Raw genomic sequence first — 14571 nt, 5'->3', positions numbered from 1 at the left:
CACCCGTAATCACTTTCAGTTGTGTATTCAGCTTATATGCATGCACAGGTTGCTAAAAATCATGAGATCCAGCCGCAGAACGTATTGCGTGCATCTCTCAGTCTTCTAGGATCACTTAACTCCCATAATGATGTCGCACTGGTAAATGCTTGGTTATATCTGCCAGCATTATGTAAAACTGAATAGTTTCATGTACTGTATTTCTTTGAGCAGTTGTATTAAACTAATCCTATTTGACCCATTATTTTTAAATGTGCAAAACAAATATATTAGATTCAAATGTAAACATTTTTCAGATTTTATTAGTTTCTTTTTATGATATCCATACACAACAGACATTTGGCGTGTTGACGAATAGACTAGATGGCACTTCAGACTGGAAGAATTGTGCTGTCATCCGTTCTTCATGGCACATGTCAGAACAAGCGGAATTCTTTGTTAGTTATCGCCATTTCGTCCACAAATCTAAAAGATAATTAAACAGATGAGTTATAATTTGTATCATGAAAAAACAAAAAACAAACCACACCGTGTATCATACACACCGACAATCACAAAATACTGATACTATCATTTACAATAATGGTGCATACACACGGTCAGATATGTCAGATGAACGATTGAACAACTGAATGACTGAACGATTTGCAAACGATCTGCAAACGATTTAAAGATTTCAGCCTGTATTAAAATGAATGGAAATCGTACAAAACTGACTGCAAACAAATCAGATGTCAGATATCGTTCTCTGACAATCGGGAATGCGCATCGTTCATTGTTGCACACATGTCAGATTTTTCTTTCAGATATGAACGATTGAACGATTTTTAAAATCGTTATCGTTCAGATCTGAAGAAAAATCTGACCGTGTGTATGCACCATAACACTCAGTTTTCACATGGTTAAATCTACTCGACAGTGGTTTTATTTTTTATTTAAGGCTTTAAAATATAGTATAGTGTAATGGCATGGGGGGAATCCCAAGGAATTACAGCACTAGGGCCAGGATTACTCTTGGGAGCCATGGAAGCACCATTTGAGATATGGGATGGATACGTTCTTATTAATAAAATGAAATTTACTTTAGCCGTCTCTTAATTACAACTTTTACAGTTTCCTCTAATCATTAAAACCTCACTTACTCCTTAATCAAGTCATGAGAGCAATGGTACATTGCACTGGCCTTGTTATAATAGTCACATTTCAGCATTGGATATGTATTTATCACATCATGTGTATTAGTGTGCATAAAAATATATCTATGAATTTTATGGATCTGGAATGCTTAACCTAATCAGCCTGTGGTTGGAGGTCTCACCGACCCCTATTCCAGCGTAATTACTATGCTATGCTAGGTGTTCTTAAGGTAAGCTTTGCAATGAGCTTGCTGGGGTAAAGGTGCATCCTCATTAAACAGTTTCCCATAAAAGAAACCCCATATCAATGAATGACAATTACACTACATTAAGACTACTTTATAGGGCAGAACACACGCTCTATGTATTTTTTACATATGTAGCCCAAATCGACCTAAATGTCTGATAATCTGCCAACCAGATAATGTAGATAAGAGCCAACAGACATAAAATATTTTACTTCCATTTTCTGTCTTAAATTTATAGGTTTCAGATAAAGATATCTTTCAGCAAAACATTGCATTTACAATGATCTTCACCTGACTGCAAGCATCCTCTCACAAGGCAATAACCAACAAAGTTGTTCTATAATTCATGACTATAGTTCACTGGGAATGAATTATTTATTGTTCTGGGTGAATGAGCTGAAACAGTGTAGGCAGCCATTAATGAATACATATTCTGCAAAGGAGTAGCCTGACATTATTATCCACTTTATTGGAAAAGTATCAATGCTCAGTCTTACCTATATTGTACATGGTACCAGCAGTGTGGCAATATTAATGCCATATATGTATACAAAACAGAAAGACAGCTGTTGTAAGCGTTATATATAGCAATGAAAATCTGTGTGTCTAGCAAATAAAACATGGGAATTTTGATCAGAACAGGCTTGCAGCTCGCTGTCATATTAGAAACTTGAATGCCTAATTAAAGGTCTTATTGCATGGAAGTGGCATATTGGCATTATAATATGCCAATTTCACTAACAAATACATACTGTGACAAAAACACTGGAAATGTGTTGTTCCTAGGGACTACAGGTGTTCCGCCCCACATGTCGAAACAGGAGAAAAAACATGTGACAAAAACATTGGAAAGGTTGTCCAGGGGAGATATATATATATATGGCCCAGGTTTTGAACTTCTGTCTGGTAGACAAAAAGCAGATTATCAGCCTTGATTGCCAAACCATATGTGAGAGGCTGATAAAAGGTGTGTCTGTCTCTCACTGCCTGAGGAACAGGTCAGAGGCCTGTTGAGAGTGACTGATTACTGAATTTACATGCTATGCTAAAGACTTCTGTTTTGTGAGAGGGATGTTAGGTACCTCCACTCTGAGATAGGGAATCATTATGTTTGTTAGTTCCGTGCATACCAGGATTTACGTTTGTTTTCGTTTATTTTTGTGCAGCTAAAAAAACGCTGCAGTTACTTGTACTAAGGACTTGGGGCCTGATTCAGAGCCGCTCGCTATTTGCGGTCGTTCGTTCTAAAACAAGGGGTGGCTATTCAAATGAACCGTTCGTTAATTGCGGTCTGTTCACGCCTCTAAGTCTGAACGAGCGAGCAAAACTTGCGGTTGTAATTTTGTAAAATAAGCCCCCTGGCCGCTCGCATCCTACGTCATGTCCGCTATTTATTAGATTAATCGAGCACATCGAACAGCGTATGAACTGCTCGCTATTCTTGTGGCTGGTTTTTTCAACCGCTATTTTGCGAGCAGTTCGGAGTAAAAAAAAAAGTGACGTGGTCAATGACGCTGTTGTATTAATTATGCACTCCCTTAAAACGCCCGTTTTGACCTTTAAGCACGCCTGCGATCTAATTCCACACCCCCGTTTTCAAGCACCTTCCCCTGTTACCACCCACATACGCCTCCTTCTGTCACTCAAAATAGCAGGCATTCGCTATATAGCGAACAAACGATTTTCGGCTGCACTGACTGGTTCGCGCATGCGTATTAAAATCCGTACGCATGCGCAGATGTGCGAACATCGGTCAGAACGAACGAGCAGCCGCTTACGAGCGGCTCTGAATCAGGCCCTTGGACTGGTGTACTACTTGGCTGCTGCATTACAAATGCAACTGTTTACCCCAGGAGATGGCACCCTTACCCTGATCTTGCCACAATACAAATTTGGGCAATTAGTGTAATCAATGCTGGGAATTAAAAATCACATGTTGTAATCACAAACAATAGCAAAAGGATGTAAGGGGCCCAGTGAGTCCATGGATAAAAAACAGTGAGTCCATGGATAATAAAAAAAAAAAACATGACGTGTCATTATTATTATTGTTATCCTTTATGAATATGGTGTCAGAAGGGGTCCGCAGCACCTTACAAGGTAGACATAAATAGTGACTATGCTTTTTGTTTTGTTTATACTAATAGTACAGAACATTGCAGAGCATTGACATGGTTTATAAACATTGCTGCACCAGCAGTCATAATACCCAAGGGATAGATGCCGTTGTAGGCAGTGGGGAGGAGGTGATGGTATAAGGGAGGGAAGGCAAAGCACATGGGGGAAAAAGGGCCCTGCTCGTGAGAGCTAACAGTCCTGACACAGTTTGAATGAGGAGAGGGAACTGCAAAAGTTGTAATTTAGAGAAGGTTGAAGTTAATTTTTTTTTCTGTTACTGGTAAGAATGTTCCCATCTCATACCTTAAATTGTACATCCATGGCTACCAAGCTTTCATTTCTTGGGTTTACCCCATGCAGATATACTATGCACCAATGTCATATAAAATAAACAACTTTCCTAGTAAACATTTTTGGTAAAAGTTATGTGTGATTGCTGGAGCCGATCCCTGATGTAGGAAATACTCAAACCCAAGATGGCAGTGGCGTATTCATAAAGGGTGCAGGGTGTGCAGTACACATGAACCCCTGGGTCAAAGGTGGCACTGCACCGCACACCCTACATCCAGAATAGATCACCACAGTGTGCCAGCAGTGGGTCGCCCCTACTTAATCTGCAGGAGGTACCATCTTCCGGGTGATAACTTCAGAAAAATGGTACAGGTTTTATTAGCAGGAGGTGGCGAGGGAGCTGTACAGGGTTAATACACCTGTGCAAGATTGTATGAGCCTACCACTATAGGAGAATGAGGGTATTGGATGTGGGAGTGAGAGGAGGCAATCAGGCCAGAGGGGAGGCAGCTGTCGGTGGAGGAGGGGAGAGGACAAGGAGGAGTGTGGACAGAAATGAGGTCGGATATGTATCAGGGAGTGGATTGATTGAGGGTTTAATAGATGAGGGTGTAATACAATGAGATGCTTTAGTCCAAGTTCCATTGTAAATTGCACATTGACAGATGTTTGATATTAAAAATGATAGTAAAATACAATTTCTCAATGCTATTTTATACACGTAGGAGGAGAGTGATTTTGTGCCTTATATCATCTTTTCTAACTACTATGCTTCTCTGAAAGGATAAACTATGGCTAACCTGGTCATGGGGCTATTTATCATGGGGTGTCGTATGTTCTGAGTCCAAGGACAGACGTTATCAACTTTCCCCTTGGGCTCCTGTGGCAGCCACCAACCATACTGCTGGGCAGTTGTCAGAGGAATTCGCTGAGTCTGTTTCGGAGCTGAAACACAACATGAATAAACAAACTCACTACAAGGGAAATCATTGTTCATTGTTTACTGAACATAACATGACACTCTAGTTTTGGTCTATATTTAATCTAGAATTATACCATTTAAATAAAGGTGTTCATTTGCAAAGCTTCAGAACTGCTGTCCCATAGAACAAATGTGGTTTCATGATGTCACGGACATATTTTTGTGCAACTGCATATATTGATGTGGTACATGCATGGCCGGCGGTTCAAACCCCGACAGCGGAAGCCCGGCAGAGGTGAAGATCCCGACTGCGCTAAAGTTAAGTGTAAACTAACCTAACCACCCCCCTAACCCTCCCTTAGGGGTGCCTAACCCTAACCTCCCCCCCAAGTGCCTAACCCCCTCTAAGTGCCTAAACCTAAACCCCCCTTCCCCGCTGCCTAAACCTAAGTCTCCCGGGGGGGGGGGTTGGCTATCCCTAACATCCCCCGGGGGTGCCTAACCCTAACTCCCCCTTCCCCTAGCCTAAACCTAACCCTCCTTGGAGGGTGCCTAACCCTAAGTCCCCTCTGGGAGCCCCTACCCTAACCCACCCCCTCCGTGCCTGGCTTACCTTCGATTGGGATGCCGGGCGTCGGGCTCCTGGCGTAGGTAAAATGATAGGCATCGGGATCTCGCCGCCTGTTATTTAACCCTTGCCGGCTTCCCTGTCAACTGGTGGATTAACATTTTTATCCTTTCAGATAGGAGTATAGCATATGTCGACCTGCAATACCATAGACTTGGATGCCAAAGACACTAACAAAGATAATCTGTTTCTCACTATACCCAGCTCCCACCGTGCCACCACCACTGCTTACAGTGGCACTGCAACCAATAAATTCAATGTAATCCAGCACTTCGCTTCACGTAACAGAGACAAGTTGGAGATACCAGGTTAAGGGGAAGATTGAGTTGAGACCTGATTATTCACTCTATAAGGTGTGAAGCCAAGAGCTACATTACATTTCACATATATAGGGGTATTCAATATGGAGCGAAAAGTCATTTTTTGCTAAATTATCGCAAAAAATGACGTCATTTTCGCTGGTTTTGGTTTTATACCGTATTCAATTTCAAAGACTTTTCGCAGGTTTGAAAAGTCTTTGAAAAAAAACAGGGATAACTTTTCACCACTGAATAGGTGGCGAAAAAAAGTGCAGAATTGGGGTTTAGGGGTGCAGGCTTAAAAAAAATATCCTGCATCCCTGGGAATAACATTTTAAAAATAACTGTGTCAAAAAAAGTTTAAAAAAAAAATAGGGATACCCTAAAAAAATGAATTTAAAAATTGGGGTGAAGAAAAAAAAAAATGTGAAAAAAGTGTTTAAAAATAGGGAAATAGGTTCAGGGCTATTCTGCAAGTATGCGGCAGGTGTATTCTAGAAAAGGCTATTAGCGGCAGGTGCATAGTTGCAGAATTTTTTAAAACTTACTTTAGGGATATAAAAATATGTACCCCAAATTTGATGGGACCACTTAAAAAAACGAAAAAAATAACCTAAGTGCTCTTCTGCAACACTTCTTCAATGTCGGGAAAAAACACCTGCTGCGGCTATTTAAATCCCCGACTTTCATTTGCAGGCTAAAACGGGGGTACCCATAGTGATCCCCCATGTTTTTACAACTTTAGGGGGATCCTACAATTTATTCAAGGAAAAATTAGCTTTTTTACGCAGATCCCACTTCGCAGTTCGCCGTTTTCGGAGCTTTTATATTGAATACTGAGATAAAGCGGGCGCGCGCCCGATACTTTATCCCAGAAAAATCTCCGATGTGGAGCGAAAAGTCCAGCACGGACTTTTCGCTCCCATATTGAATACCCCTCATAGGCTGCATTGCCATTTTAGCTCACAGCTGAGAATAACAATCCATCCATACCCGTGGACTAATTGAAATCATATATACCACGTATTGTGTGACCAGAGCCACCTTAACAGCATTGTAGGCCCTGGGCAAAGCAATGCACTGGGGCTACTACCCACCCATTCACGGGAATGAAAATTGTAAACGGTCAATAAAATTAAACCTTTAGATTTATAGGTACTTTCAACAAAATCAACGTTTAAACATAAGAAACATGATGTAAAGCGAGGATTAATCAACAGTAACTTTTGAACATTATAAGCCTAAAAAACCACAAACATTTAATTCTCATTATGAGATAGTGAAAGAGCGCTGAGATGTGTGAGGGCTGAGATGTGTGAGGGCTGAGATGTGTGAGGGCTGACATGTGCGAGGGCTGACATGTGCGAGGGCTGACATGTGCGAGGGCTGACATGTGCGAGGGCTGACATGTGCGAGGGCTGACATGTGCGAGGGCAGAGATGTGCGAGGGCTGAGATGTGCGAGCGCTGAGATGTGCGAGGGCTCAGATGTGCGAGGGCTGAGATGTGCGAGCGCTGAGATGTGCGAGGGCTCAGATGTGCGAGGGCTGAGATGTGCGAGGCTGAGATGTGCGAGGGCTGACATGTGCGAGGGCTGACATGTGCGAGGGCTGACATGTGCGAGGGCTGACATGTGCGAGGGCTGACATGTGTGAGGGCTGCTAGTTCCTGGGTCACTGCTGCTGCTGGGGTGTTATCCAGGGATATATAACATGAGGCATCAGTCAGGGATCCAGCTCCCCATCATCCATTGATACTAAGTATGCTGTAGTATACAGGGGGGCTCCCAATTCTTCCTGTTAACTGTTTTTCTTAAAAAAAATAATTGTAGGTACCAGCTGCGCTGTCTTCTTACCTGCGGTGCTGCCGGCACGTGGTGACTCCTCTGTCCTTCTATACTGGAGCTGACGTCATCATGTCAGCGTCAGTGCAGAGAACCACAGAGGAGACGCCTGTCAGCCTGTCACTTCAGGAGTGCTGTGGGAGTCTTTTCCTGCAGTGCTGCTATAGAGATCAGAAGGGGGAGGGCTTTGTCTGCCAACACCCGGTACAAGTTGGTGCAGCCCCATTTATGGGTACAAGATGGGCTCCTATAATTGTGGGGCCCTGGGCAGCTGCCCAGTGTGCCCATACATTAATATGGCCCTGTGCGGGAATGCAATCGGGAAACCGGCTGCCGTGATCCCGACAGCCGGCTTCCCGACTGCTTTATCCCGGCGTGGGTTAAATGACAGGCGTCTATATCTAGATGGCTGTCATTTTCCCGACGCCGGGAGACAGGCGCCCGGCATCCCGATCGAAGGGATGCCAGGCGCCGCGAGCGGACAGCCGCGGGGGGGAGGATTAGGTTTAGGGCACCCGGGGGGGACTTAGAGTTAGGCACCCCCCCGGGAGGGTTAGGCACCCCCCCGGGGGACTTAGGTTTAGGAAGCGGGGAAGGGGGGGGTTAGGGTTAGGCACTTGGGGAGGAGGTTAGGGTTAGGCACCCCATAGGAGGGTTAGGGTTAGGTTAGTATATGCTTACCTGAGGACGATCAGGATTTCCAGCACTGTCAGGCTGCCGCTGCCGGGATCTGTCCATCTGTCGGGCTGCTGTTGCCGGGAGTCGATGCAGAGGCCGGCGGTATTTAATACTGATTCCCCTGTGCGTGACCTCATAATATAAATTGTCAGAGATTGACATAATAGAACAGCTTGAACTTGGGATTTGCACGCACAGCACAGCACACTACTGTTATTTAGTTATTGAGTTTACACCTGCTCAGCATGATTTATTTATGTTGTAACACTGTAGTATTATCTCTAGAAAAACAAGTGAGTGACAAGTGGCGAGTATGAAAAAAAAAAAACACCATGGGTGTAATATTGTATTAAAAGGTTGTGCATCCTGGATTTATAAAATGTCAATTAACTACTAATTTTGTAAGAAGAATAACAACTTAGAATGTATTATGAAGTAATAATTGTATGTTTTATGGATTACATATGACCTAGCTGTTCCTGTTGGGGACAGGCTTTCATTAAAATGAGTTCAAAAGATAGAGGCGGGTGTGTCACCGCATTTTTTCCATATAGGTACTGACAAGGGGCTTGGCAATGCTATTCTGTATTTTATGTAGAGACCCTATGCCTTCCAATACCAAATACTCAGATTGTGGCCTTCCGCTTACCTCTATTCCTCCCTGACATAATGACACTTACTGTCAGGTTACGGCCTAGGATCGGCCGGTACTCACCCCAGCGCCGACTTTCCCTGTCTTCTCAAGCGGTCAGACGTCTGGTGCGGCGGCGAGTGATGTGCTGAGGATTATACCTTAGGATCACTTGGACTTCCATGTGCTGCCTGGTAACTTGGTTACTGTGGTTGCTGTCATGGGCGCAGCCATGACAGTCGTTATCACCTGACTGATCCTTTACCCAATGGTAGCGTGGTTGCTGTCCGCTAACGCTATCCTCCAATGGACTGCTACCTTAGGGTATATAACTGGGCTTCGGACAACAGGAAGTTGCCTGCGCAACGTCGTTACTACTGGTGAATACTTGCTGTTACTTCGTTCCAGGTTCCTTCCTCCTTTCCTCTCACAAGTCATCTCTGGTGTTCCGTCTCTACTCTTCAAAGTGATTCTCCTGTGCCAGCGGTGTGTCTGGGTTCCCAGCCCATGTACTCAGTACACCACCCGAGTACAACACAAGTGTCATTCTCCTATGCCAGCGGTGTGTCTGGGTTTTCAACCAGTGTACTCAGTACAACACAAGTGTCACTCTCCTGTGCCAGTGGTGCGTCTAGGTCCGCAGTGGGCCTTATCCATTCCCCTCCAGTATACTATTCCGGGAAGTTACTCCATCATGCCAATACAGTACCAAGAGGGTACAGGGTTCTCACTAGTGCTTCACACTGAAGTATATTCTCCTGGGCCTCCTCTGTGTTACGTTCCTCCCACTTGTATCGGATACCTGACCAAAGGGCCACAACCTGCTTGCTGGGTGCAGCTTAAATACTCATATCCCGCTTGGAGGGGTCACTGGTGAACACCTCTCAGTAGGTTAGACTCCGCGCCTTTGGTCAGGACTCGTCAACATCCAGTATTTGTGTATGAGGAGGACATACATCCAGGCCCCTCGCCTTCGATTCCTTTCTCAACCCGGGACCTCAGCTTTCAGCTCCTCAGAAGGAGATCCTCCTGTGCAGACCGTGACACTTACCCTGTCACATGCAGCTCCCTAGAAACAATAGGCCTGACTGTTGTTGCATTACGTGTTAGAAATAGCTGGGAACTACTGCAACTGTTACCAGTTGCATCACTTCCAATACATCTGACGGCAAGGGTAGCAGTTATAACGATCATCTGCAGTTATACCAGGTCATGTTGAGTGCAGAAGATTCATTTGAAAGATGCGTGTCCCCAACTCAGAATGGCACTGCAACTCTGCATACATGCCCACTACACACCCATTTCCAGATTAGACTGTGAGCAACCTCCAAGTTGCTGTCCATTAACACCCATATTCCCGTAACTGGAGATATACTCAGAATACCACCATACAAACGCAAACATGTGTAATTATACTAACAAATCATTTATGTACAAAAGAGTGCCCCACAAAGGAATCACTGTACTGATGATTGGTTTTTCCAATTATTGTTACTTTTTGAGTTCAGGGTGGGGTTTCCATCTGAAATAATTTAGCGGGAATGCTAAGCCCCTGAGATATTCTGTGCTGCAGTAAAACATTCTGGATTAACTGGTTACAGGGTGTTTTTTCTATACCTACTTCAAAGCACAATATACATGCAGGAGATGAAGGTTAATAAAATAAATGTGCTCCTCCATCCCTAGTGAACACACTTTGAACAACACACTTCCCAACTAAGGCCCTCATTCAGAGCCGCTCGCTATTTGCGGTCGTTCGTTTTCTAGAAAGGGGTGGCTATTCAAATGAACCGTTCGCACTTTGCGGTCTGTTCACGCCTCTAAGTCTGAACGAGCGAGCAAAACATGCGAACGTAAATTTGAAAAATACGCCCCCTAGCCGCTCGCACCATACGTCATGTCCGCTATTTATTTGATTAATCGAGTACATCGAACAGCGTCTGAACTGCTCGCTATTCTTGTGGCTGGTTTTTTCAACCACTATTTTGCGAGCAGTTCTGAGTTAAAAAAAACCAAGTGACGTGGTCAATGACGCTGCTGGATTAATTATGCACTCCCTTAAAACGCCCGTTTTGACCTTTAAGCACGCCTGCGAACGGATTTCCACTCCCCGTTTTCAAGCACCTTCCCCTGTTACCACCCACATACGCCTCCTTCTGTCACTCAAAATAGCAGGCAATCGCTATTTTGCGAACACATGAATTTCGGCCGCACTGACTGGTTCGCGCATGCGTATAACGATCCGTACGCATGCGCAGTTGGGCAAACATCGCTCGGAGCGAACGAGCTGCCGCTTACGAGTGGCTCTGAATCAGGCGCTAACTCTCCTGATTTAAAGAGGCTGTCCTGCCAATTTGTCCCTACTCATGGAAAAGTGGGACATTTGTTCCGCTCACCATGGCCACATCCTTACTGTGCCTTGGTGATGCCTACTTTTGCAGGATTTCTATTGAGGCGCCGACCTGTAGTGTTGCAAATCCAAGCATCGGTGTTCCAAGCATTGGCATGTGAAGACCTAGTATCGGTTGCAGATCATTTCATTATTGCAGTTCTGAGTAGTCCAATAGTCGTACAGAATGGCCTTGTGTACTGAGAAGCCAGAACCACTGCGTACGGGATCACAGACACAGGGCTGTATCCTATTAGCCGTGGAAATTTGCAGTGGCTAATTACCGCTGACGGGGCTATCCAATTAGCCCCGATGCCGGAACTCAATGGGGGTTTTGTGTTGCCTGCCCCAGGCAGGCAAAACCAAATCCTAGATATGTAGGCTTTTTTCCGGCTAGCACAGCAGCAAAATTACATAGGATTAGCGAAAAGCCGCGGACCTATGTATTTTCAGGCAAGAAACTGTAATTTACGCACTTAAAAAATGGGTTATAATTGGATAGCCCGATAATGACCATAAAAGGCAGTTTTTCCAAATACCGCAGGTAATCGTATACTCCCTAATGTATGGGACGCGCCCCGAAAATGGTTGTGACATGCCTGCATTATTTGCCACCACTCCGTTACATCCCACAAACACTCCAACTGTCAATCACAGCGCAAGTAAATAGTTGCTGCAAGCCACTATGATAATGGGGCAGATGTATGAAGCTTTGGGAAGTGACAAAGTGGAGAGTGATAACTGACCAGCCACTCAGCTCCCAACTGTCATGTTATAGGCTGTGTTTGAAAAATGACAGTTGGGAGCTGATTGGTTGGTCATTTATCACTCTCCACTTTGTCACTTCCCAAAGCTTCATACATCTGCTCCAATGTACCTTAACTCAGGCGCCTCAGATGCATGCGCAGATTGCAGATTATTGCTCAACCATGTAAACATTGGAATAGTGTACATCTGTATATCAGGCCCATGGTATCTGGCCCAGCGCCTGCTGTATTCATTGCTCTTTTACATACAGTATACTCACTCCTCAGATCTTGTTGGCGTCTTACTCTCTCATGATACTTCCCACAACTGACGTATGAAGACAGGGGATCGAGCTCAGGAAGCTTTATGGCATTTTTTCCATTTTCTCCTAAAAATCAGTAAGAAAATGTGTAATATGTAAAAGCAAATGATTATAATATTATCATAAACAATAGTCTGCAACAACAGCACAATACTAAAACATATAACTAGAAGGTAATAAGGTGGTTGTAGTTTATTGTTTGTCAGGAATTAAATATAAATACGATGCAGCTTAAACAGTAGCTGCAACACCGAGGTGGTCCCGGTGGGGATAACATAAATAGTATATATAGGATGTCTGCTATGCTATGTACTGTGCAGCTACATGACTACTTCTCTCTCACGGGGATCTCCTGAAGTTTGGGCGGCTCGGAAAGGAGCCTGATACCCGAGTGCTGTGATCCCGAAGAAAGCCATAAGGCAGCAGCAGCGACTCAGGCAGCGTCCGTCGTTACCATGGCGACAGCAGGAAGAGGACCGGAACCCGCGTTAGAGCTAATGCAGCATGACTGAGCGCCCTCTATAGTGACCGATGCGCACTGTCCTTATATATCCCTGTGTACTCAGATACCGGCGGGAGCCGCACACAACAGGGGCCACAAACTAAATGTACCCCCCCAACACCAACAGCACAAGGCGGTAACATGAGTTGGCCACATGAGTTGGGAGTGTGAGAGGTATTAAGGGAGTAGTTACCGGAGATGCAACTAGGCCAGGGTGAGAGAGCTTGGTGCTATAGGCAGCAGCACCAATTATTCCAAAACTGTGGCCAGGACCCCCAGACAGAGCTGGATTTAATCTTTGGGGGGCCCGGGGAATTTAAGTATGGGGGGGCCTTAATGGTCAACATTTGGGATACGGCGACCATGTCCTTGTGTGCAAGCCCTGGGCACGCACACCTAAACGGAGCATGGCTACACATCACATTCAGGGGCGGATTGGGAACTAAGGGCCTGATTCAGACTCGCCCGCAAGCGGGTCGATGGTGGCCCAGTGCGCACGCGCGTGCGCGAGCCCCGTAGAGAGAGAACTTCACTCACTCCAGGGCTCCCAACAAAACGGGGCTGCTGTCAATGTTGATTGACAGCACGCTCCGTTTTGTAGGCGGGTAGGGGGGGTGGCTGCACAAATGGAGGCGTTCCAGAAGGAACGCCTGCCATTTGTGGGCAACCCTACTGACATCACTCGTGATGTCAGTAGTGGACTTCCTGCTCTATTAGAGCAGGAAGTCCACTCGGCATTGCGAGTGCTGAGACCCTACCACAGGGTCTCCTCACAATGCCGATGGTCGCGATAATCGCGATCATCTCCAGCCCGCTCACACAAGCTGTGGGTGGGCACCCACAGTTTAGCGAGCGGGCAGGAAAAAAAAAAAACTCTGCCCTGATTCAGAGCTGGTGGCCCTGGAAAAATTTCTAGACGTGGTCTCTCTATCAGAAGTTTTTACCTGCTATCAGCAGTCTCCGTGTTCTCTATGTCATCAGTTGTTACTTATCTCTATCAGCAGTCCCCATTTTCTTTCTATCATGAGTCCTTACATTTTTTGTCAGCAGTCCCCATCATATCTCTCTTTGCAGTCCCCACTCATAAACACCTGGAGTCAACAGTGCTCCCTATCTACTGCTCCTCAGCGGTCCCTGCGGTTCCTGGAGCTTGTAGCCTCATGGCCGCCAGTGCTGCGCTCAGGGCAGAGGTGCAGGAGTCCGCCAGGGCTGCGTTCCATCATCTCAGCAGCGCCAGCATCATCAGCAGCTCCCTGCCCTCTGTCACACCCCCTCCCGTCTCTGGCATCACTCCATGCGCCCATCCCCTCACCGCTCTGTAGGAGAAAGAACCTGTCATGGAAGGACCTATCACTCCCGGCTCCCATCCCTTCAGCGCTCTGCACTGCAGGAGGAAGGGCCTGTCATGGTGTAGCCCCCGCCCAAACCCCTTATCCTAAAAGTTGTGGGGGCTACAAGTGGGAGTGCATGGGGGTTATACATTTTGTACTGCATCAGTGGGGCCAGATACAGGGGGTAGGATGGGGGTAATACAATCTGCACTGCAGCATCGGGGACAGATGCAGGGATATAATGGGCTATTAAATACTGCACTGCAGCACTGGGGACAGTCACAAGGGGTAGATGCCTCCGATGGCTGTCCCTACTGACTGTACAGTGCCGTGTACCACCCCTCCCCCTCTACTCATACTCCATGTTCCCTCTCTTCCATTTGTACAACTGCAATCAAAGGCTGGTGGGGGCAATTAATCCTGCTCTGCCCCCACACAAACTTTATTCTCACCCTGCTTGTACTGTCTGTACCGCCTGGGGCAGAAT

General features: G+C 45.6%; 1 protein-coding gene across 1 annotated transcript; it reads right to left on the bottom strand.

The window, feature by feature from the left end:
* Window positions 1–284: 284 nt before the first annotated feature.
* SPMIP11 (sperm microtubule inner protein 11) lies at window positions 285–12725 on the bottom strand. The gene is made up of 4 exons (XM_088448038.1): window positions 12595–12725; window positions 12210–12317; window positions 4594–4738; window positions 285–465 (listed from the first exon to the last, which is right to left on the bottom strand). Exons 1-4 carry the CDS (start codon window positions 12665–12667, stop codon window positions 417–419), a joined length of 375 nt encoding a protein of 124 aa, XP_088304164.1. The 5' UTR covers window positions 12668–12725; the 3' UTR covers window positions 285–416.
* Between the last annotated feature and the right edge of the window lie 1846 nt (window positions 12726–14571).

This window comes from Taudactylus pleione, unplaced genomic scaffold (assembly GCF_031769625.1).
Source record: "Taudactylus pleione unplaced genomic scaffold, aTauple2 ptg000005l, whole genome shotgun sequence".
Classification (NCBI taxonomy): Eukaryota; Metazoa; Chordata; class Amphibia; order Anura; family Myobatrachidae; genus Taudactylus; species Taudactylus pleione.
Note: the sequence above shows the minus strand (reverse complement) of the source record. Positions and strands in the feature narration are given on the sequence as shown.

Bases quoted from the DNA above. Each gene is read 5' to 3' on its own strand.
- SPMIP11 (XM_088448038.1), bottom strand. From the start codon at position 12,667: ATGGCTTTCTTCGGGATCACAGCACTCGGGTATCAGGCTCCTTTCCGA. The intron at 12,318-12,594 runs GTGAGAGAGAAG...ACTGATTTTTAG, and splicing joins CCAAACTTCAGGAGATCCCC to GAGAAAATGGAAAAAATGCC. The intron at 4,739-12,209 runs GTGAGTATACTG...GTTGTGTTTCAG, and splicing joins ACGCCAACAAGATCTGAGGA to CTCCGAAACAGACTCAGCGA.